Here is a 25,687-nt window from a genome sequence, read left to right as displayed (position 1 = left end):
AAAAATGGATTTGGGAAGTGAACTTCAATCAGGGAAAGGGAAAAGGAAAGAAAACTGTGATAAAAGCATACATAAATATATTTGGAATGACTTTTTAAAAATTTATTTAACTCTCAATACATTGTTCTGGAGATATCTTAACCTCTTCTACTTCCCCAATGTAGAAATGCCATTGCTTCAATCTTCCTTGACAGAAATTCTCAAAATCTTGACATGATCGTCTGCACAAAATTAATCCAGGGGATTCTATTGCAAATTCTCTTCCAGTAAAAACAATTCCATCTTGATTTATGAAATATTCAAACATCAGACAATGTTTGAATTTGTTGTTTACGTTCCTTTCACTAAACTTTTTCATTTATGGAAATTATAATTACATATTTGATTACAAGAATATGAACACTTTTCCTATAGTATCTCTATACCAGATGGATAATTCTCATATCATCATGCTTTTAGCAAGAGATGTAATTAAAACCACAGGGCGCCCTGAAAGTCAAAGTTCTTTAATATTTAGGCTCTGGGGTAGACTTTGGCAAGTGCAGATACTATCTTCTGCTAAAGTACCTGCATGACTCAAATAAATCTCTAGATGTATGTGTACTGAGATTTTCTACTGTCTTACACTGGAACAAATGTGAGGAATTTACAAAGAAACACACAAGGGACATCTCAGACATTAGATAAAATCAGTTTTTAATTACTGGTTGAAAACATATAAAATTGAAAGCCTATAAAATTCAATCTCAAACAGGCAAGCAGAGTTTTCAAATATGATGAGAAAAAGCAACGTATTCCAGCTAAATGCTCAGAAATACCAACATGAAATAAAGACACACAATAGCTAATTTCAGCATCAAGTTCGGTACAGTAATAAGCAAGTGAAAACAGAAAATGTTGCTCAACTCTAAGGTGACAAGCCCACATCTAACTACAATGAAGCTATGTGGTACAAAAGATCTAGACCATTTCAAGGGTTTTCTTTCAAAACAAAGGGAAGCTCATTTTTGCCTGCTGTCTCTGCCTCAATCCTGTTATTATAAAAACTGGTTTTCTTCAAGCTTTCTGAATTTATCAGAGCTTCCAGAGTGTGCAGTGAACATGTGGATGTAGGCATCCAGTTAATAAGTTTTAAACAAAATGGGATCGAACCCCACAGTAATTAAGTTTTGTCTCAGGCTATCATACACTTTTCTGGGAACGAAAAGGCTACAAGAAAGTGAACCACAAACACAAAGATTCATTAAATGTGTTCTGCAAAGATAAATCACTCCCGAGAAGCAAATGGCACTTCTGGACATGTGGGTTATAGGCTGAGTCAACAGAAGATGGAGAGAAGGAAATTAAAGAAGATACGCATTGTGTTTATGAGTTCTCTGAATCATCCTGCTGTGTAAGAAACCTGCTCCTCGTAGCACAGATATCTTCCAGCCACTATCACAATAAAAACTGAAGTTAACATGATACAACCAACCACAGGTAAAACAGAAGGTTGGTGCAGATTAGATATAAGATGACAAAGAACAAAGCAGCAAAACAAAGCTTGGCATTGATCCCTGCTGGAGTAAGAATTAATAAGTCCTCTCTTGGCAAATGGATGAATTATGAGGATCAGTGCGTATCTAGGGAAACTGTTATTGCTCTTTTCAGGCAATAACGCATCATGTTGAAAAATTATATCAGTAGCTTCTGTGCTAATTACAGAAGCAACCCAGTAGACCCCAAACTACTTTGTTTGGCTAATCAAAACTACATTTAAAAATATTACAGTTACATCCAAGGCATTCATACAAGAGCTTGCATATACAAGGGGAGGGTTAGCGATGGAACCAAAGATGGAAATCAAAGTTCCACAGAATGTAATAAAGAATTGCAAACCTGTATTGGTGTGGTTGATCATAAAGCCTTGATTTCCCATGCAGCGCAAGTGTTGAATGCACACACTGAAGGGACATTTGTTATGGTAAGTGAATTTAATTGAATGTGAAAGATGCAGAATTGAAATGTCTGAGTTGCTAAATCAAAATGTGTACAGCATAGAATTGGCAGTAACTGCCTCTTCAAATGGTCCTGCCAAAACATTTCAGCTTCGACCTGGCAAAAACATCTTGAAAGCACTATTTATAGGCCAAAAGGAAAAACTCCAAATCCTTTTTAAGACAGATGTAGGTGCTAACCAGGCACACTACAGCTCAAGGTTTCTGACCTAAGAAGAAACAGAAGCAGCTTCATGACTTCTTTTCAGCTAACAATGAGGTATCCAAGCACTAAACTTGAGTGGAGGATGCATGAATTACATGACACAGGCAAATGAAAGGAGAAAAAGGAAAGGCCAATTAAAACCCAAAAACAACCACAAAATAGACTGTTGGAGAACACACTTATCTAATGGAGGTCAGCCTTCCTGATGCCGTCTAAACCACAAACTTTAAAAAACCAGAAAAGAGAAAGGAGCCAAGAGTAATTCACAGGCTGGAGATGACAATGTATGCTCAGGGGCCCCATTATCTCTGCTATGCAGTTTCATTATGGGATGGCTCTGCAGGCTTTCTTTTCTTCACAAATTGGAGGCTGAATTATCACTATTCAGGAGCTTGCATACAAGTTAAGGCCTGCTGCTGCTCAGAAGATGTACCCCTAGATATAGGACTCACACACAAGCTGCCCCTGGCTCACAGAAGCTTCACAACTGAACCTCAGCCAATGAGAGCAACATACATAATCACTGCAGATCTGAACATGCATCATGAAAACGTGTATGAATGCAGTATTTGTTCCTTTTTTTTGTTTGTTTGTTTTTTTGTTTCCTAGAAGTATTTGTACCTATGTGTCAAAAGAACAATCAGAATTGCTTTTGCTGAGGAAGTTCTGAGTTGCAACTGCAACACAGATATTGTAACAACTTTTCTCATATTCCAATCCCATTTAGAATTGTAAACTTTGTTGTAGCACTTTAATATGGAACGATGTTTTCAAGCTGAAGATAGCTATTAAAGATCAAAAGCAACTGTCTGTTAGAAACGGAGTTTAATTTGCCAGCCATTCTCTAGAAAGCTTTCTAGTAAAATAAATTCCAATTTGGTTATTTATCACTGTAACAAAGAAGTGTGACTATTTGACTGTCATCTCTGATAGCTGCAGTTTAGTGGAAATCTGAACTATCCTAAGAGCAACTGCTAATTTGAAAATAATTACACACAACTCACACGCTGCATTGGTTACTGGGTGCCTTCTAGAAAGCTTTGTGCAGAATTATAGGTCCTTTAGAACCAAGAATTGAAGAGGGGCATAAAATATTATTTTGTTTATAGAAAGTTCTGGTAAATTTACATCTTTGTAAAATGCAAGCTGAGGAGTTGTTTTGTTTTATACCTTAAGTATGCATTTAACAGATTTTAAAAAGATTTCACACATGATGAAATGGCATTCTGCAGGATCTAAATCTTGTGGATGAAAACTGTTTTATAGAAAACCTTTTGAAAAGACTTTGTAGAATGGGGCAAGTGCATGTAGCCATTGTCAGTAAGGAAGATCTCAACAAATCACACGGATGATGGTGGTGATTTTGACTTGATAAGAGGGTCAGAGACTCTTATAGCACATTGCCTCCTTTGAGTCAGTATGCTCAGTGCTTCTTAGCAGCTATGAGGCTGTAAGTATATCTTGGCTGATATACTTACATCAACAAACAAAACAAGTTGGTCTTTTTTAAAAGCAGCATATTAGAAATTCATGTCAAGTTCCAGATGTGTATTTAATTTCAAAACAAAAAATCAAAACTAAATTCAAGTTATGCAATTTCTTCACCATTCGTGAAAAATTATAGTGCAGAAAGATGTATTAAAGGACATTGTTAAAGAGATCAAATCAGGAACATACAGGCACATAGCATTTCACAGATAATTTCATCACTGTAGTAAGTGAATTTCCCCTAAAGAAACAATTTCTTTTCTGTTTTGCACTGTAGGTGATACTGAAACAGCAGTTGGAATTCCTCTCAGTGAATGTAACCTGGAAAAAAAGCAGATCTAAAGGGAGAAATACTACTAGTACTTATAAGAAACAGGGCAAATCTCACAGATGTGACTGAAGCTTCCAGTATAAGATTTAAAGGCTGTGACAACCACCAGCAAGCTTTGTGTTCCATAATTTTTCTCCATATAGCAAACTTCTTGCTTATTGTGGCAAAGAAAATTTTGCTATTTGCAAGAAACACAGACTCATAATAATTACTATTGATCAGTAATATTCACATAGAGCTCAAGAATGAGAGAATGCTGTAATGAGTGCTCAATTACAAACATTGGAAGAAAAGGTCTGAGACCGGAACCTTACGAGTGACAGTTGGCAAAATCTTATTTGGTGAACATGTGCAAATTTGTCTGCATTAAGGGGACGGGCAGAAAGAAACAAGAGCATTTCTGTTAGTTTTGTACTGCTAGCTAGTTTTTATATAAACAAGAATATCAGTAATACTATTAAGAAAAATTAAAACAATTCTGCATGTGCTGGAATTGCAGGAGCACTGGTAACTTCGGTAACAGTACTGCCTGTTTACTATTAGATTTAGTAAGTTTTGGCATTTAAAATGAAGGATAAGATGAAAAAAAAAAACATTCCTTTACTCAGTTACTTCAGTGTCCCTTTTCAACAGAGCACTATCTGCATTTTCAGCTTTATTGCAGAAACACTCAATAAGCCCTAAAAAACATTCATCTGAAAAAAGCTGATGAAGCCAATGAAATGTCCTTGACACAAGGGATTCTCAAACTGCAAACTTTCAGATTTTACACATAATGTAGATCATGCTTGCATGATTGCTCTTCCTTGCTCTCCCTTCTAACGAGATGTAAAATAAATTGATTTGAACAGCGGGGAATTAAAGATTTACAAGCTTGTTTAACAGAAAGCTTGGATCTGTTGATTTGGGCAGGAATTTAACTGAATTTTGAGAGATTATTGTCCAAGTGCTTCTTGATCTCCAACAGTCTCAGTGCCATGCCCACCGTCCTGGGCAGCCTGTTCCATGCCCACCACCCTCTGATGTAGAACCATTCCCTAACCCCCAGCTGCCCCTCCCCTGGCACAGCTCCATGCCGTTCCCTCTGGCCCCTGTCGCTGTCACACAGAGCAGAGCTCAGCGCTGCCCTCCGCTCCCTGTGAGGAGCTGCAGCTGCCATCAAGCCTCCCCTCTGCTCTGGGCTGAGCAAACCCAAGGACTTCAGCCACTCCTTCTTTGTATTGCCCTCAAGACTCTCCACCATCTTTGCTGTCCTCAGTGGACACACTCTATTTCATCCTTCTTACACTGTGAGGCCCAAAACCGCACACAGTACTGCAGGTGAGGCATCTCCAGCATCATTTGGCCCTTGGGGCTGCCAGGGAACTCATTGTTGACTCATATTTCAAGCGTTGTCAAACAGAATCCCCAGACCTCTTCTTGCAGGGCTGCTAGCCAGACCTTCATTCCCCAAATTGTACATATCATAGAACCATTAGGGATGGAAAAGACCCCTAAGATAATCTAATCCATCTGTCAGCCCATCACCACCATGCCCTCTAAACCATGTCCCTCATAACACACCTACCCTTTCCTTGAAAACTGCCAGGGGTGGTGATTTTACCACTTTCCTGGGCAGCCTGTTCCAAAGCCTTACCAGGAAGAATTTTTTCCTAATATCCAACCCAAATATATGCATATATCTAGGATTGCTCTGTCACAGGTGTAAATTCTGGCACTTGTTAGATTTCATACAGAAATTGTAAATTGAGGGAAGTTCAATTACATTCTGGCTTTTCTTCCCTTTCCATACTCCTCTTCCATTTTTCCTTTGGTTACTAATGAATCAAAAAAGAAGAGAGACAATATGGGAAGGAGAAGGAAAACAATATAAAAATTCCCTGCACTTGCCTAACCAGGTACAGAGTCATGTATTAGTACCTTTGTTTTCTGCAGTGACTCGAAAGATAAATAGAAAGGAAGATAATTCCTTTGGTAGAAAAGATCAAAGCTTCTAAAAAGTACTGAAATAGGATTTGGAAAGCAGAGCATATTCCCCACAGAGTACTACAATTTTGTGAAAGGTCAAAATTCAGGGTGTTTTACTTGACAATAGTGCTTAAATATATTTTGTGTAACTAATATATCCAGGCAATATTACTTTCAGTAATTAAAAATACATATTTCTGGATTCTTGGATATCAGAACAGCTAACAGTGGCAGGTGGAAATTTAGGCTGTTTGTACTCCACAGAGACTGATGAAGATTGGAAAAATTATACCACTCCTCATAGGAGAAAAACATGGAACGGTGTGAAACATATTTTTCTCTTCCTAAAATCAACAAATCTTTACTAAGTCCAAGCCCAGTGACAGCTACACAGACACATGAAGAGAACAGATTCCATAGCTTTCTCTATATTTTTGCTCTCCAGATTCTTACTTTAAGCGACGACAGGAGGAATATGCTTCTAGTCAAAATCACATCATTGAAAAATCCATGTTAATCACATGGATAGCATTTTGTGAGATCATTTGTATAAAAAAAAAAAAGACAAATATTCTAGTTACAGTTTCATTTTAAAAGCTATGAAAAAGAAAGGAAGAAAGAAAGAAAGGGAGAAAGAAAGAGAGAGAGAGAGAGTAAGAAAGAGAGAAAAATAGAGAGTATACTTGCACATGAAAAGGACAGATGATCTTTTAATAACCCAGATGAATGAGTAGTATGTTCAGCAGCTTTCAAAGACAATGAGATGTAACTGGACAGCTAAAGGACACCTAATGGACTTAAATGATTAAAAATAAAAGCAAAGCAGTGCATTTATGATGGTTAAAAAAAGGAGAAAAATAATTCCTAAATTAAGCATAATAAAGCTTATATAAAACTTGTAAGCACTGCAGCAACCTGGGCTGCTCACTGTACCTGCTAAATAAGCAGAAACTTTAAAAAGATAACACTGAGAAACAAAATGCAAATTCTGTGGTTTGACAAACATAAGAGAAGTCTGGAAGTATTAAATTCTGTTGCAGGAATTAATACTGCAGCTTCATGTGGATTCTTAATTGTGTCCTTTGCAAAGGGATATCAATACTAGAAGAGACCAAAAAAGACCAAAAAGTTCTGAGTGAAGGATCACTAGCAAAGAACATTCCAGTCTGGACTGACTAGCTCAGACAGCATTGTTTTAGACCACTTATGCATAAATACAGGGAAAATAATGGTCACTGCAATACCACTGTGCAGACTTGTCAATTCTTTAGCCTTTTCTAGTTTCAAAAGAGTTTAATAATTTGGATGAGTAGGAAGAAATATAAACTCTGATCTTAACTCAGAGGAAGTTGTGGTCAGATCTCAGCAATGGTAATGCCACTGGCTGAAATCCAAAGCTGAAAAAGAGTGTCTATAGATAATTGATATCTGTTTACAAAAATCTGTTCAGACATCAGTCAACAGGCCATTTGTTTACATTCTGGAGTATGCCTTAAGGACTCTGAAATATATATAGCATTTCAACTCACATCTCTAGCTGTTTTAAATAAGAATTCTTTTTTAGATTATGCATAAAGCAGCATAGAATAAATACACAGAGGTAGAGTTTCAGGAAATAATGGTTCAATCTGACTAAATTTCTTAGTGAAGAAAGAACTCTACAGAAAGCCCTGAGATTATCTTGCTTTATCTGCTAATGCCTCACACTGAATAGATTCTGGCTTTGAGTGTACCAAGCAGCAAAACATGCTAACAGTAGTAGAATTAGGATTGTTAAGAAGACTGTAACTTAAAGCAAAACAGATGCAGTTCCAGTTTGATAAGCACAACAAAGAAAGATGTGCGGCTCTACAATGCTTATCATGTGACAGCTCAGTCTGTTTACAACTGGCTGCCCTAGCAGAGAGTTCTGGCCCCTTCAGTAAATCCTCATTCAGATAAACAGCTGCACTAGGGTTTACCACCACACACTAATGAATGGGTTTCTTTAAAGAACTAGGTATTTTCTACAAAGAGGAAAAAGAGCCAATGCAAGCATACATACATGTCACAACACATGAGCATAATATCCAGCACTTAAGTTATGCAGTGTTGGAAAAGCTATATGTTAAATTTGGAATCAGATTCTATATGAGGGCACTACATAAGAGAGCAAAAAAGCAGGTAAAATTGTATGTAGAAAGATGTGAAAGAGCTTCCACATTCCATCAATTCCTGCACGTGTTAAAGTATTTCTCAAAAAGCTCAGTATGTTCATAAACATCAAAAGGAAAATTTTATATACTAAATTATTATATGGTTGTCTGTCCTTTCAGGAAATGTTAAGATAGAAATTCAGAGTATAAACACAGTTTTCCTTTGACGCAGTACAAAGCTTTCCAAGAATACCAGCTTACTCATCTGTCGACTGTCACACTTGGATGCTGGAAAGGACTGTACTGGTTAAATCTAGAAAAATGCATGTTGATTAGGCTCCTAAGATAACATGTTCACTGCCTTTCCTTATTCTGCCAGCTAGAATAGAATGAATTACCTATTTAATAGCCTCCTTGAATCATATATGCCTTTTTCTACTGATCTACTTCATCTCCTTAAACTCTTGAATTTCATCATTAAAAAATTTCCTAAGTCCTGGAAAGAGCACTCTGTGGCATCACCCTGTCAGGCTCCAGTGACATAAAAAGTACTGCTCTACAAAAACATGCATTATTATTGTCATCAAAATTCTGGTATGGCATGTGTGCTGGTGCTAGTTATTTTCAGAAGCAAACCCTCTAAAGAGAAAAGGGTTGATACAACACAAACTGAAGGTCAGTTAGAGTTTAAATACATCAAAATAGGAGAGCAACTTAAAATCTGGCACCTTATAAAAGAAATACTACAGTTAAGCAGCATGTAGTATTATTAAATAATTCAAGAGAGTCTGGTTCAGAGTCTTAATCTAAGTGCTAATTAGAGCAACACACTCAATTTCAACAAAAAAAAAGACCTAATTAGTGACCATTTCCAGTTACAAAAAATGAAGTTCTTTAATTTATCTCTGAAAAAAAAAAAGACACTAGAGAGATACAAAATGAAAAGGGAGCTTTAAAAGAAAAAAGGATTTCAAAGGCTAGGCTCCAGCAGGCATTTCATCGCCTAGAGCACGCTGCCCTGCTTAGCCCTTGGAACTTGTCATTAGAAGAATAAGATGATTATTTTCCTCCAGGAGAAATTTCTTCTATGCCAGCAAACACAAACTAGAAGTTGTACGTTTTCTGAACTGAGGTAAGCATATACTTGGACTAAGAAATCAGCACACCAAAGTTCATGATTATTTTTTTTCAATAAGAAAGGGTCAAACTGAGCCTGTGCAATTCTTTGAGTTGCAGCAGCTCACTGCACAGTGCTTGGCTACAACATGCTTTTAGCAGTTCATGTTACTTCACAACTGGAAAATCAGAGCCATTATAGAATAAAGAAAATTCGATAACACAGAGCTGAAAATCACTAAATCAGATGTAGGTAATCAGTAAATTAAGAAAGGCTTCTTAATGGGAATTATAGCAAGCTCTGTAAAATTACATTCAAAATTATCAGCCTTATTATCTATAATATTCATTTGATTCAAGCGAGAAATCTAACAGTAACACAATCTTAATAAGCATTAAGATTTCAAGTGAAGACTTTCATTTAACATATGTATATAATCTACCTTTAAATTGAATAGCACCTAACTTACCCATTTTATTGTTCTAAATATTGTGGTGATTTCAGTAGAACAGTTTCATAATAATACTGAAACTGCTTTATGAACTTGTGCTCTGTGCATATTTTAAGTGCATAGTAGTACTGATGAGGGATGCAGAAGGACAGATGTTTAACTGGCAGTAAGAGCAGAACAGTGAATTCTCAGCTGTCAAGTTTCAGGCTGAAGTTCAAGTGCCTGCCCACAGCTAAAGCTGAGTCTCATTACTGAGTTTTAATAGACTGTTAAGACTCCTCTGATCAGTGAAACAATGAAGCTTACATATTCTTGTCTCAGAACCACGATTTATTTTCAATTTATGTATACAGGAATGAAAAGACATATATTTATAAAGGAGAAAGTGGTTCCTATTAAGAATCAGCAAGTCCTGAAGATTATTTGTATCTGAGAGAGCCAAGGTATTGCATGCAAACTCTGAGCTGAAACAAAGATGTGAGATCCTCCCTACAATATTCCTCACTAACACCACAGCAACACAACAGTCGTGCCAAAGTAGGCTGCTCCTAAGTATGCTTTTCCCTTGAAGAGACACTGGCTAAAGATTTCATTTCTGGGAATGACCTATAGATTTTACCTACCTTACCACTATCTGTTTTCTCCCTATATTTGCTTGGTCACATTCAGAGTGACACATTCTCTCAACCTTCCTTAGTACCTGTTCAAGCACTAACATTGGTTATCATACGATCTAATGAAAATAAATCTCCACATCCCTTCTACTATCCATTTCCAGTATCTCCGTTTCCATCAGTTGAGGCATCAACTGGGTGAAATCAGAAGCTATACTGTGTCAGTGAAAATCTGTGAGTCCTTATTTAGAAGTTACCTGCTTCATGTTCTGCTGGTTGCCTCTTTATCTGTGTAGAGCTCAGCAATCTTGCATTCAGTCATCTTCACTTCCAGAAAGCACACAACTATCTCTGTATGCTCTTTTGACACTGACTCAGTAAGTATATAATACACAACCTGGGATGCAGTTTTCTTTTATTTACATCCAAAAAAAGTCTCTGGAAAATTTAATAATTTTCAGAATTCTATATTTATTTGGAAAGCAAATGAGTACTCATTAATTCCTTACTGGTTCTTTCTCTTGCTCCTTAATGAAAATTTGTTCTTTTCAACTTACCAGGCATGATAATATTGGAAAAACCTAGTTTCCTTGTTATGGATACTCCGTGGGTAAACATAGATGTATACTCTCTCCTAATTTGTTCTATGTCTCCATGAAGCAACTGAAGAGAAACTGCCAGACCTGAAAATCAAGAGAAAAACAAGGGAAAGTAAGATATTCAAACAGGCTGTGATTATCAGTACCAAATAATTAATAATGTGTAAGTAAACTATAATGACATATCAGCTCAAAATTGTTTCAATAGAGATGGATGGTAACTTGGATTGGAGAAAATTAAAGAAACATCAATTTAGAGAAACATCAATCAATAATATTTGCTATCATTTCATTTTTTCATTTACTTCAACCCAATGCTGCCTTCAGAGTTATGCAGGAAACCGTACAACCACAATGCTCCCTATCCCTTTGAAAAACATGAACATTTCATTACAGTGCATCACTTCACCTTATACAAGGTTATATAATATCAGAATATCCAATATCAGAAGAATAAAATTCCTAATAAACAAATCGAGCCTGATTTTCATTTGTCACATAGACTCAGTAATTTCATAATGACTGAGATTGAAACTTTTCATCAATATTAATCAGATTCAAACAGTCATGTTCTTTTGTTTGCTAGAAGACAGGCAAAATTCAAAGGTGGCCAATCATTTCCCAATATTTACTACTCAAGAATCGAGGAAGAATAACTTCACCTATCATATCTGCAGCGTACAAAATCATTGCAGACAGAGCTAAAATTAGCAAAAACAACAGGAATGCCTTATGGTTATTTCAAAAGTAATCACAAAGACAAGTGTCAGGATACAGCTTGTAGAGATTAATCTTCCCTGACCTTCAACATTACTACAGCATATCACGTGTCAACAGACAGATCAAGGGGAAGATAAAACTCTTCACATACACTCAACAACTGAAGATAAAGAAGAATCTCAGTCAAGTCATAATTAAATTCAGATTAAGCTTAAGTAAATAACATGCACACACAAAATGAACAAGGTCATCAGTCCTTCGGGCTTTGGCAGAAAATTTCCCTACAAGCATGTTATATTTAAATGAATGAATTTTACGATGGTTCTAAATTACAGCCTGAAAAATCAGCCTTTAGTATTGCTAATCCAGTCTCATGCATGTAAGAGACCAGAGATCTGATTAGCTTGACAACTTTTATCTTTTTCCTCTTATTTTCATTTATGATACATTATTTTGGCACCTATGGAGAATGTGATGTTCTGACCAGACTTCCATTCTCTTAACATGAAAAACAACACACCTACACATCTCCAATTAAGCGCATAAGTAGATCTTAGAAGGAAAAGCATTCACTGAAGCCTATTTTATTTTAAGAACTAAATTCGATACTATGAACATTAATCATCCCAGCAATGGTAATTTGTTCTGTGGTAACCACGTAAATTTAGGAAACAGTAATAATTATTATCAGTGTAAGCCATAAAATAAACCATACAGCAGTCAGATTATAGTACAAGAGCCTTCTATGTCCTTTCCCTGTTGGTAAGAGGTTGCAGAGGCAAAATCCAGACACTCTTAGAGTAGGTGGAAAGTTTTTCATTGCTGGAAGGAAAAAGCTAGGTTGGATCTGTTGGACAGTTAGAAATAGTGATACTTAGCCCACTGTCAATCTTGTTCCTTCTATATTTTGAGATGCTGTTATACATAAGTATGCATATTCATAACCTCTTGTGTGTATTCATACCCCCATATACCTCCACTTCACTGTTTCCTTGGAAACCTAAAGAAAAACATTTGTCACTGCCCCAGATCACATAAACAATAACAACATTAATCAGATACTGTACACTGGTGTTGTATAAGGTGACTGTTTTCTAAGATTTCACAGATTCCCATGAATAATTTTGTTTAGGTAAAACCCAAGATAAATATCAAAAGCTCATCAGTGGCAGATTAGTTTTAACTTGAGAAATATGCTGTCTGTCAAGAATTTGGTGTTCACCATCCCTGAATGTGTTTAAAAACTGTTTGGATGTGGTGCTCAGGGACACGATTTAGCAGAGGGTCGTTAGGGTAGTATAGTTAGGTTGTGATTGGACTCGATGATCTTTAAGGTCTTTTCCAGATGATTTTTTATTCATTCATTAAATAGGTGTGGTTCTGGTTTTTATTAATTAATTAACTGAATAATTAATATGTTTGTTTGTTTTTAATTTTGGTCTTTTCCAACCTGAGCAATTCTATGATTCTATGAATATGAAACACCTGCTCATGCGTGGGAAGAATAGTATTAGAACTCTGCTTTTCACAGTATTCATTATCCAAAAATGAAATTTTTGGTCATCTGCTTATGTCTGAAGAACCTCTGAAGACCAAGGTTTCAAGTTAACAGCTGTATTACTGAGGACCCAGCTTCCAAATGAAAGGGGAATTGGCAAGAGCAGAAGAACTGATAAATCTTGTAAAGATACTGAAGTCAGGAGAATAAATATCATAATCAATGAAATATGGATATTTAGCCCTGCTGAAAAAGACCTTGGGGTACCAATGGATGGGAAGCTGGACACGTACCAGCAATGTGCCCTCACAAAACAGAAAGCAAACTGTATTCTGGGCTGCATCAAAAGAAGCGTGGCCAGCAGGGCTGGGAAGGTTATCCTGCCCCTCTGCTCTGTGCTGGTGAGATGTCGTTGGGAATACTGTGTCCAGATGTGGAGACTTCAGTACAGGAGAGATGAAAACAAATAATATGCTGTATATGAAAAGCCAGGAACTCATTACTCCTAACAGTATTTATAGCAGTCTAACTAAGGAGTCCAGTTACAATGATACTAAAATACTTAAAATTAAGTCTTTGACGCTACAGTGACATAATTAAATACAAACCTTCCAGCATTTACTCCATGGGCAGTACTTTCAAGTCTCAGGTGTCATTGTACCATGTTCCATTTCATTTGATTACAGAGAACCAATTCTATGCATATTAACTACATGTCATAGTTATCTACTACATAGGTTGCTCTGAAACTAATGCCTCCTCTTTATTTCCATGGAAACTATAACAGATACAAAGAGCACAATGGCATGATTTGATAAAGAATATTCTCAGCTACACAACGCTCTTCTTCAACACAGTCACCACTATTTCCTATGCATTTTTGCCAGTAATGAACAAAAGCCTGCATGCCATGCTCACAACCATTTGCAGGAGCAAACTTGACCCACTGTCACCACTAGCTGCAAAGCACCACCCACTGTGTCACTGTGCTCACATCCACTCTTTGGTTTCCATAAACATTCAGCAAGTTTCAATGGATGTGAATGGATATAATTTTTTTCCACACAGAGGCAGTTAAACACCTTTGCTTTATAGGCACACTCCCACATCAGCCACCATTCTGTCATTAACCTGCTGCTGCCATCTGTCACACAGTATCACACAGCTGAACAAAGCTAAGCAAGAGCTACAATAAAGTAGCTGTAATTTATTGTTTTGTTATTAGATAAATTATGTTAGGAGTCAAAACGAAGCTACAGGCAGGCCAAGACAAGCCAGAGAGGTCCTGAGTACTGTCAGCTCAACACAAAAACTGGTCAGGTACGTGTAATAGCAACTCCATACTCATGGGTTTCTAAAGACGCCACTTGCCAACAGCAGCTACCCACCCATCGTAACTGAGGAAACATATGTCTGAAATAAAAGTCCTGAAAAAGGGAGATAAAATAATTCACATTTTATGAGCATCACTTAACATCTGACAAGTTTCCATGCTTATTACAAATCAGGCTACCTGATTATCAATTAGAGCTAACTAAGGTCATTTACATTATACAGAGACAACACAGAGCCATTCAGATTTTATTAGGATGCACATTCAATTGAAGTGAAGAAGCAATCTCTCAGACACAATGAAAAACAAAGAGAAATGAGGAGGAGCCAATTAGTTCGAAGACACCACCTTTCTCACCAAAATGTAACCAGAATTTTGTGTAATACTGTAGTGGCCAGAAAGTCACTGAATTCAATTTGCAAGTAATTATAGCTATCTCTGTGGAGAACAGAAAATGGAAGATAAGATTACTGCTCTGAGAAAGGAAGGTTTAATCAACAGTCAGCAATGAGACAGGGTCAAACAGGAATAGGCTTCCAATTTGGTCAGCATCTAATTTGGGGAGATGGAGAAGATACTCAAACAAAAGAAATGCAATGAAGGCATTAGAGATACTTTTTTTGTACGAGGTGATAGAAAGATAAATCATTAACTTTTCTGCTATGAAAAAATGAACTCCTTTTCTATCATATAACAAAATTAATACAATTTATTTTTCATTAATTCCATGCTGATGATGTATGTCAGCACTAATTTAATGGAGGCAATTAGGTGAGAAAGAACAATAAAATTATCAGCCAAATCTAAAGAGTTCAGTATAAAAAAATATATGAATAAACATTATTAGACTATTCATGCAGGAACAGTTGTGCATGGACAAAGCAAAACAGAGAACTGTAAGATGCCACCATATAAAGCATCTGATGGTAGCTGATAGGATAATGGCAGCATTTAACAGCCCTAGAATCTCCTCAGAACTACAAATTTCCAATTTCTAGAAAATTCGGAGCTACAAAATAAAATGAAAATGATGATCCACTGTCTAAATGACTGGCATATTTTCTTTAATTAGACAAAACTTTAATCACCTTCAATTATATTTTAATGGTAATTAAAATTTATTGTGTTAGCTATCATTCTTTATTTCTTCTGCTTTTAAAATATCACTACAAAGCTTTGTGTGCTTCTGCAAACAGATTTGTTTTTACATCTTTTGAAAGCACAGATTTCTCACAATTAACTCGTACCATAGACGATTTTTATCACTCAGATGATAGACAATACAGAAATCAAAAACCTGCTGAATAAGCATTCTGTATTTCTGTTAGGTATGTCATTTCAACTTAAGACTGATTTTATACTGCATTATTGATTTCTGTATTTAGTAATGACAAAAGGCAACTGTTTATTATGCTTACATACTCATTTGCATTTGAGCTTCTGGGGGGAGGGGAAAGCATTTATATTCAGCTTCTATCTACTCGCAGCAAAGCATCCTAGATTACATTAAGGAGAAAATGCCTAGCAGCTGCTCAGGAAGCCAGCAGAAAAACAAAAGAAAAGAAAAGAAAAGAAAAATACCAACAAACAATAAAGTCAAAAGTCAGACAGAAAAGTATTCAGCAGTGTCTGTATTTTAAGAAAGACAATGAAATAAAGCATCTGTTTAAATTAAGCTGCGTAAGGGTGTTAAAAGTATTCAGAAAGCATACAGGTGTTCACATATTTGTTAGTATTTAAACTATCCAAATTACAACTGCAAAGATCAAATCAGTAGATTTCCGTATTATAATTGGAAAACAAAATTAATTCAATGTAATTTAGGTAAAAGAATTGTCTAAATCTCATGAAATTTGGTCACAGTAAAATCTTTGTAGTAAATCCCACAAATTACAGTCTGGGAGCAGACAGAAAAAGAGAGGTAAATTCAATTTCCACCAGCCTTGTTACAGTTACTCTGAATGAACAAAATAAATGCCTAATTAACTTAGATACTTGCATTCCAATTACATCTTGTTTCAAATAAAGAAACAGGCAACATTTAACTCAAACCTATAGAAAGTGTTAAAAACAAATCCTCACAACCAAAAAGCCCAGGTAATGTTAGTAATGAATTTGTAACTAAAACCACTGGAGGAGATAAAATCTTGTGTGTATGTCTCATTAATTTTATCATTTGAAGCTGTCTTAAGACTTGTTATTCTTTCAGTAGATAAGCATAAGGAAGTCAAAGATGGCATTTATTACTAACAAGCAGAAACAGCTTTTTGGAACAGCTTTTGGAGAAGTTTTTGTCCAACAATACAATTTGAATTTAATTTTTCTAAAGCACTCATCTTCAGCAAAGTCTGCAAGTCATAGTCATGCTGTGTGAATCACAGAATCACAGAATTGAAGGAGTTGGAAGGGACCTCAAGAGACTGTTGACTCCAATCCCCCTGTTAAAGCAAAGTCCCTACATAGGTTGCACAAGTAGGCATCCAGATGGGTCTTGAATATCTCCACAGAAGGAGACTTCACAACCTCTCTGGGAAATCTGTTCCACCACTCTGTCATCTCTCCTATAAAGAAGTTCTTCCACAAGTTTGTATGGAACTTCCAGTGTTCAAGTTTTAGGCCTGCTCCTTGTCTTATTGCTATACATCACTGAGAAGAGCCTGGCCTCATACATTTGCCTCCAATTTTCCCTTAGATAGTTAGAAAGGACATTTATGGATCTCTACACCAAAAAAATATCCTGAATCTGACTTATGTTTTCCTTTCGGTAAATCTAGAACCTTCAGAGACAACAAGACAAGCTCAGACTGCCATATAAACATACAAATTTATATCGGATCGATTTATGAGTCTGACACCTTTAAGGATCAATATCTTTTCCCAAAACTACTGCAATTAACACTGTATGCTAGACTAGGAAACAGATATTGATTACACTTCAATTTGGAAGAAGGGGTTTAATATTCAATTGCTGAACAGTGTCAGGCATTCTGTTAAAATGTACCTGAAAAAAGAAAAATCTGCAAATTTTTGTCTAAAAACTTTCATTAAAACTGGCTTTTCATTATTTCATAGCTGTTATTCAAGCCTAAATGAGCTTGAGTAACAACTTGAGTAAATTCTCTATTTAATCTTTCTACATCTAATCTTTCAGCTTTGGCATTTGTTTAGAACAAAATGGAATGCCTTAATTCATTATATACTTACGATGAAGCACATACAACTGCAGTTCTTATTTTAAATGTATTTCAAATATCAGCCTTCAATGACAACTAATTCTTAAACACATCACAACAGAATACGCAGTCTCCTTGTCACAAAATGTAACAAAACATTAAAACTGGCAAATTAATAGATTGCCATAGAAGTAAAGTAATTAAATAAATATATTTGCTGTGAAATGTTAGCTATGTACAGCTACAGAAAACATTTCAGAGAACTGATGACACATCTGGGCACCCTGCAGAGAAGAGGCAAACACTGCTCTCAGCTGAGCACAAATCATAGAATCATAGAATCATTTGAGTTGGAAGAGACCCTTACAGGTCATTTAGTTCAACTCTCCTGCAGTGAACTGGGACACCTACAGCTACATCAGGTTGCTCAGAGCCTGACCTTGAACATCTCTGGGGACAGAGCACCTACCACCAATCTGGGCAACCTGTTTCAGAGCTTCACTACTTTTATCATAAAAAGATTTTTCTCTACATACAGTCTAAATCTCTTTTAATTTGGAACCATTTCCCCTTGTGCTTTCATGATAGACCCTACTAGGTATAGTCTGTCTCCTTCTTATATCCTCCATTTAGATACTAACAGGCCTTTTGATACTAAAGATGTATGTAGGTTGAAGCTGAATGTGATGAACCATAAGCTCAGGAGTTACCTGGTTGTCTATTTTGTTCTGTTTCTCCTCCTCTTTTAAGCACATCACCACTTCTGCCCTCATTCTTCCTCATTTCCCTCCCTTCCTCTCTCCACCATGAGCCCAAACTTCCTCCCTGTGACTAACAGCAGTAGCTGCTTCCATAAGGACATTAACACATTGTTTCTCACCCATCACTCACACTAACTCAGGAGAAGGTTTCCTTGCAACAACTCCAAGTGGGCTAATACTGTGAGCTTCTGGGGTACTGTCATGCTGAATCATAGAACCACCAAGGTTGGAAAAGACCTCCAAGATCATCCAGTTCACCTACCACCAATATTTTTCCACTAAACCATGTCCCTCATTACAACATCTAAACATTTCTTGAACACCTCTGAGGATGCACTACATCTTGTATCCAGAAAATACTGTGTGAAGTTGTCACAGTGTTGCCATAGAAATACGTGTTCTATAAACTCTTACACCGAGCTAATAAATGATGCTTCTCATGAAGCTTCCACAGTTTCAGCACTGGAAAGTAAATGACTCCAAAAGACTTCCCCACTGAATCATATAATTTTTAAGCCAAAGCTAACCTTTGGTAAAACAGAAGATGAAACAGTCAAAGTATACTGCCTTCTACCTGCTTCTTTAATATCACATTGTTTGATGGTAACCATGGAGAAAATATATTATTGGATTGTCAAGAGGCTGCTGAAATCAGAGAGGTGCAGGAAAATGTAGACTGTCCCTGAGCACACACTCCTGTTCCTACTCAAATGCCCCCAGTGCCACACTTGTCTCAGAGCTTGCATCTTACCAGATGGACTCTTTCTCTGAGACTGTCTTCTTGTAGCTCACCTCCTCTACCCACGTCTTATGTGAACACTGAGATAACCTGAGTTTCAGTACAAACCAACATTATACTTGAAAGCACGTATGTGTTACAATAGTTCCCCTCAACTAGGTGGTCTGCTTTATGAAACTTACTTTGGTCTGCTTGAATTAAAATGATAGTAGTGTAACAAAATCTGCCTTTAATGAGCAATCTCCCTGAACTTCAAAAGAGATTCCACAAAGACAGAAGCTAGTTTTGCTTTGAGTTGGGGCCAGACCACAAGACCTTTAGATGATGCTACGCCTGCAGATTTTTGCACATGTATCACAGGAACAAGTTTCAATTTATTAGTGACAGTAAACCATATATTTGTAGAACATATCTGTGCATTTTTCTGTTTTAAAGAAAAAGCATTTAAGTTAATGGCTGTCATGCTTAGGATAGCCTTTTAAAAATCAAACCACAACCTGGATTTGTCTTCAGGACAGCCTCCCCATTCAGATATTGCTTCTGCTGTATTTAAAATAAATATATATTTCTTCCTTTTATGACATACAATACAGTTATTTCTGATTTTACTGTTTTTATGATCTAAACTATATGCAAGAGGGCATGACTTATGTAGCTTTATCCAGAACTGTATTTTGACACATAATGCAACAGAAGAAAAATTAAAACTGGCCACCATATTGAAAATAAAAAACAAAAGGGAAAAAAAAATCACACTTGTGACAGGAATGGTAAGAGAAATTCCACTATTTTCAACGTATCTCCTCTAAAGTTTAAGGCCCTCCCATCAATTAAAATTAATATGTAGTTACCACTGTTGTCAGTGGAGTTGCAATGCAGTTTGGCATTGCTACCACCATACTGCACTCAGTAAACACACAATTACGTTACATCACCCTTCTCTTACTCATCAGAGCATTCCAAGATATCAGCACAGGAAAAGATCTTCCCATTACATTTATTATTTTTGTGGAATCCACATAAGAGTCTAAATCTGTAGCAGCTAGATACATATTTTTAAATTCTTACACCAGTACTTTAATTGCTATAGGATCTGAAAGGATTTTCACCTTTGTTGTAGCAGGTGAAAAGCACGTGTGTCCTTGCCTTACCTCTTCAGAATTACTGCATCGGGATCAGCTTTTAAAGACTTGATATAAAGGAATAAATTGGCATTTACAGAGGAGCTTACACATGAAAACATCAGGAACCTCAAGTAGATAGTGGTCCAAGAAGGAATGTCTTGGATCCCTTTAAAGGAAAACAAAGCAATCCAGTCTGTTTTTTCTAAGGAGAGGGAGGAAGAAGTTGCAAGTATATTTTTAATAATTTTTAAGATGCTTTTTTTAAGATAATTCGTTAGGGAGAAAATTCTCATGTAACAGAAGGTCAGGGCTTAAATGTCTCCTCCCTGGGATTTGCTAAGACAATGTGAATATAGATCACATTTATGAAAAATCATGCAATATTCTGCATGCTTTAGAGCCGTTTTTACTTCCCCTGTGGTACAATTTTCTGATCTTACACAAATCTGAAGAGTTGCTGCAGGGAAGTCTGAGAAGTCAAGTGATTAGCCTTCTCATCTGGGACATGTGAGATGGACTGAAAATCCTCTTCCAAGTCAGAGTCTGAACCAAGACATTTTCTTCACGGGAGTAAATTATTTTTATGGAAAAGTAAGTGAATAATTATATATTTCCTGAAGTAACATGAGCACATGAGCCACAGCAATCAGCTCCAGCATTTTTTTTCTACCCAGTGCTCAGGCAGCTACATCCAGACCATGCATACCCTGATGGAGCAAGTACTGAGACGTGCTTTCAGCTTCAAGCAGTGGCAGAAATAACACACTTTTAGGTGTCTACAGGAAGACACCTTATACTAGAGGAGAAACTTTTGAGATGTCGATGGTGTTTAAGTAGGGATTACATTAAGAACAATCACTGTTTAAATGGGTGATTTTTTCAGATCAAAACCTCCATATTCAGATCCCAAAGGACTACTCTATTCAAGGACATTCATTCCATCATAGTATGCTGTACTTAATTATACTTCAAGAGTGTACAGAACTGGATAAAAAATGTGGTAGCGTAAACAAGAATATAAGGTTATGCATGATAAACTGTTACTAAAAAGAAAGAGAAGAAATACAAGACTTTGCATAACCATGAAAATCAGAGTTGCACTCACTGATTTTTATTTATGTATTATTGTATAAAAAAAATATTCAGTGACAACCAGATTTGGCCTTGTTCCCTTGCCCCTTGTCCTAAAACGCACTTTAAATTCAACAGGTTCACTCACGCACAGTAATTCTGTAGGCAAATGAAGCAGTTATTATATGATCAATAACAGTTTACAAGGCACTTTGCACACTAGTTCCTCATTTATTAAAGAGAAAAGCAGCCCACATCCTACTTACTTAATAAAAACCTAAGAAAGGTCCAGAATATAGTTTGACAGCCAGAGAATAACATCTGCTACCACAACCTACATTGCAAACCTTAAAAAAAAAATTACATTTGACAAAATCCCAAGTTTCGATGTGAAAACAAAATCTTTGGCTAGGCTCCACTACCTAAAATATACTATTACTTATGATTATGCCATCACAGGCATTGAATATTTAATTTATCTGAAATTATACATTCGTTTTGAAACTTTTATTTCAGAATTAAAAACCAGCATGAAATTGGCCTTTTTTCCTTTACAATTTGCTGCAGTTTTTTCATTCTGAAATTCAGACAATTAAAATAAGAATATAATAAATGTGCAGTAAAGTGACATGCAGTAAACAAATATGTTTACTTTTTGCAGCCTCAGCATAGCAGCTGAATGAACTGTCCAGATCTGAATGAACTAATGAAGAAAACAGCAAAAAGGAAATAAAGGACAATTTGATACGATTCGAGATAATCAAGGAACTGTTTTCTGTATCTGCACTATACATTTCACTGCTTCTTGTCCTACAGACTGATAAATACAAATGTGGTATTTTCAATGCAAGATTGGAGTAACTGGGTGTGAACTTCTAATAGAAATACTCATTTTCCACATATTTTTGCCCTGAAAAGCAAAGTAATGAGTCCTTAATACTTTTGTCTTTATTTGGCCCTTGCTTTTAATGTAGATGCAAACTGAAGAAGATTCATGAAGATCCTGCACAAGAAGTAAAAATTGCCACGAGTTAAAGTGGAAAAAAGCACTTTTTGGTTGGGTGGCATTTTGAATGTTAAATAGAAAAGCTATAGAATGACCATTTGTTTTTCACATGTAAGACAAGTAACGTTTGGGTTTGTTTTCTGTTTTCCCCAAAAACTGGAAGATTTTTTTTTTTTTTTGCCGAGGAATAATATGAATTTTCATATATAACTATTTCAGTAGTGAGAGACAGCCATTTCTGGAGACTAAAACTGTATATGAAAATCTGCTGAGCTGGAAGAAACTGTACAGGACAAAAACTTCAGAGGAAGTAAGCCCAGAACATAGATAACAGTCTGATGAATTTTTGCCCTTGTGTGCTGATTGTGTTTCAGTTCTTAAGTCTTTTTAAAGTGACTTTAAAAAGCCAAATGTTCAAGCTTTCTTAAGTTTGACTTCTCCCTACAACAGATCTCGAGACAATAAAAAACCTGTGTGTCCCGTAACAAAGATTCACTCTTTTCTCCCCCTTTTTCACATATATATGATAGCAGACAAGTCTAAAGAGCCTTCAGAACCAGTCATTCAATTTGCAAAGACAGCAAAGGGAAAATACATACCAGTGTAACATCAACATTTTCCATGAGGTGTCAGCAGAAGTATCTGAACATATTGCTGAAGTCTTTCAAGTGTTTTCAGGCTTCTAAGCAGTCACAGAGGAACAAGTTTCACATGTGTGATGTAAATAACCTTTCATAGTTTGTGTTTTAGTCACTCAGTACTTGAAGTGGCACTACTACTTACATCCTCTTTCCCTCTCCAGCCTCTGCAAGTGCTACTCTCTCTTGCTTCCCTCTCCAGACATCCCTTTATCAAAACGTAGCTGGTATTGAATGCGCTAGCTTTATTTTCCAGCACTTGCAAGCTGGAAAAAAGTCATGTCCCACATGTCTTTTATGTTGATAATTACTTAATTAAGGGAATTTAAATTTATTGAATGTCTCCAAGGACAAAAGGGGATTTAGCTGTGAACTTCTATTTCATGAGAATGAGAATCACAGAACAGCTTGTGTTGGAAGGAACCTTACAGACCATCTAGTTCCAACTCCCAGCCATGGGCAGGACTGCTACTCACCAGATCAAGCTGCCCAAGGCCCCATCCAACCTGGCCTTCCAACACCTCCCTATCCAACACCTCCACAAATGGGGCATCCACAGCTTCTCTTTGCAGCCTGTGCCAGTGCCTCACCACTCTCTGAGTAAAGAATTTCCTAACATCTAATCTAAGTCTCTCCTCTTTTAGTTTCAAATCATTCCCCTTTGTCCTATCACTATCAGAAAATGTAAAAGGTTGGTTTCCCCCCTGTTTATAAGCTCTCTACATTCTGACAGGCAGCAATGAAGTCTCCCTGAGGTCTTCTCCAAACTGAACAAGCTCAGCTCCCTCAGCCTGTCTTCATAGCAGAGGTGCTCCAGCTCTCTGATCACTTTTGTGGCCCTCTTCTGAACTCCAACAGCTCTTCATCTTGTGCTGGGGGCCCCCAGTCTGGATACAGTACTCCAGATGGGGTCACACAAGGGCAGAGTAGAGGTGGACAATCACTTCCATCTCCCTACTGGCCACCCCTCTTTTTGATGCAGCCCAAGATAAAGCTGGCCTTCTGGGCTGCAAGCACACACTAGCCTTATAACCTGAATTACGCCACTGCCAATAAGAATCACTTAGGAGCATACAGCATGCCACATTATACTACTCTAACTGCCTATTCAGAAATTAGCAACTCTTTCTATTTTTCTTTTTCAAGTGAGGACATAGATGGACAAGTTAAATGTTTCATAGCAATATTTACACAGAAAACTTCATTTATAAACAAAAGCCACCTTTTGCAAAACATGAAACTTGATTAATGCCAGAAGCAATGTACCTATTTAGAAACCGAAATGCATGCATTCTTTATCACACATGTTGGACTTCCCATCTAATATTCAGAAAAGGTATTTGTACAGGTCTTGAATTATGTATTTTTAAAATGTTCCATAGCTTTGCAAGTAGAGTCAAAAGGTATGCTCCAATTTTCTAAAAATTCAAAACATCACCTTTATCTCTAGACTGATTATGCAGAAAAGACGTGTTATCATTTTTAACAGTAAATAAAGATATCAATTTTTAGTAATGTGCTTTTATATTTTCACTATATTATTTTAATAATTGTAACGACGCTCTACATTGTAAACCTTAAATATATGCATGTATGTGGCTAGACTCTGCAAAAATAGAAATAATAAAATAATAGGATTAGATTGATTAAATACACAATTTCAGTCTTGATACATATCAGGAGCTTTTATGTGCTTCTTAGACATCCACTGCTGAATATACATTTGCAAGATAAACATTATGCTTTAAATCAAGTCAAAAGAGCATGAGGCTTACCACATGGGATTATAACCACAGTGCAACTTAGGAAATTGAATTCATTTGAGATTTTTCCATATTCATATTTCAAATAACGAGTGTTTCACTGGGGCAAAATAGTATTTGAATAGAAGCACAGCAGATTTGTAAGTTTTCATTTCTGGTTTCCCTTCAGGTTTGACCGTTTTCCTGGACAACAGCACTACAAAAAAATTAACAAGCTGGCATTCCAAAAACCAAAAATAAGCAAATCCAGCATCTCCTTTGGTTTAAGCCATCACCTGACATTAGCAAAGGTCAGTCATCACTCAATTCCTAAGTTTTCAAGTTGAATTTACTTTGATGACACTTGGCGACAGACAATTAAATATGGAAGGCTACTGGTAAGTCCCTGAACATCAACGTTGCATCTTGCTCTGTTGGCCAGTAGAAATGCAGAGAGCACTAGCTCTGTAGACAGGTGTGTAGAACCTAGTTAATTTTTTATGATATTTTATGTATGTAAAGTGGAAGTACAAATCAATGCATACCAATATTTTGATTGGCCCCACACACAGAGTTCCACAGCAAATTGTAGCTCTTCAGCAAAGAGCAAGTTTATTTTATATAATTTCTTGAAGAAATTTCCATGATTTTTTAAAAAATATGCATACAAAAGACAATAGCACATATTTTCAGCGAGTACGAGTATTTTTCTGAATATGAAATACTGTTTCTTTGAACGACATTAGATTTTCTAAAATAGAGCCACTTCATTTGGAGACAAAAACATAAAAAGCATTACTCACCTGCATTGGAACCAGTCAAGTTGTAACGTGCATTCAGCTTTTTAATGATATTTTCATGAATCTGATACCAGTCACTCTCTGTGTTGCACCTATAAAAATGATAACTTCTTTAACTCTGAAATGGGAACACAAGATTTTCAGACCAGTTTCACCACACACCTCTATGTGAATCCT

At 36.4% G+C, this 25,687-nt stretch overlaps 1 protein-coding gene across 4 annotated transcripts in view; it reads right to left on the bottom strand.

The window, feature by feature from the left end:
* The window catches only part of DOCK4 (dedicator of cytokinesis 4), a 240,727-nt gene that overhangs the window by 95,283 nt on the left and 119,757 nt on the right, over positions 1-25,687 (bottom strand). For all 4 annotated transcript variants that reach the window (XM_048943492.1, XM_048943510.1, XM_048943503.1 and 1 more), the window contains exons 12-13: positions 25,514-25,602; positions 10,864-10,989 (exon numbers count right to left, since the gene is read on the bottom strand). In XM_048943492.1, coding sequence (XP_048799449.1) covers positions 10,864-10,989; positions 25,514-25,602 — 215 coding nt within the window. The remainder of the gene's footprint in view (positions 1-10,863; positions 10,990-25,513; positions 25,603-25,687) is intronic.

This window comes from Lagopus muta, chromosome 1, assembly GCF_023343835.1.
Source record: "Lagopus muta isolate bLagMut1 chromosome 1, bLagMut1 primary, whole genome shotgun sequence".
NCBI classification, from domain to species: domain Eukaryota; kingdom Metazoa; phylum Chordata; class Aves; order Galliformes; family Phasianidae; genus Lagopus; species Lagopus muta.
The sequence above is the reverse complement of the archived record's forward strand: the minus strand, read 5'-3'. Positions and strand labels throughout refer to the sequence as shown.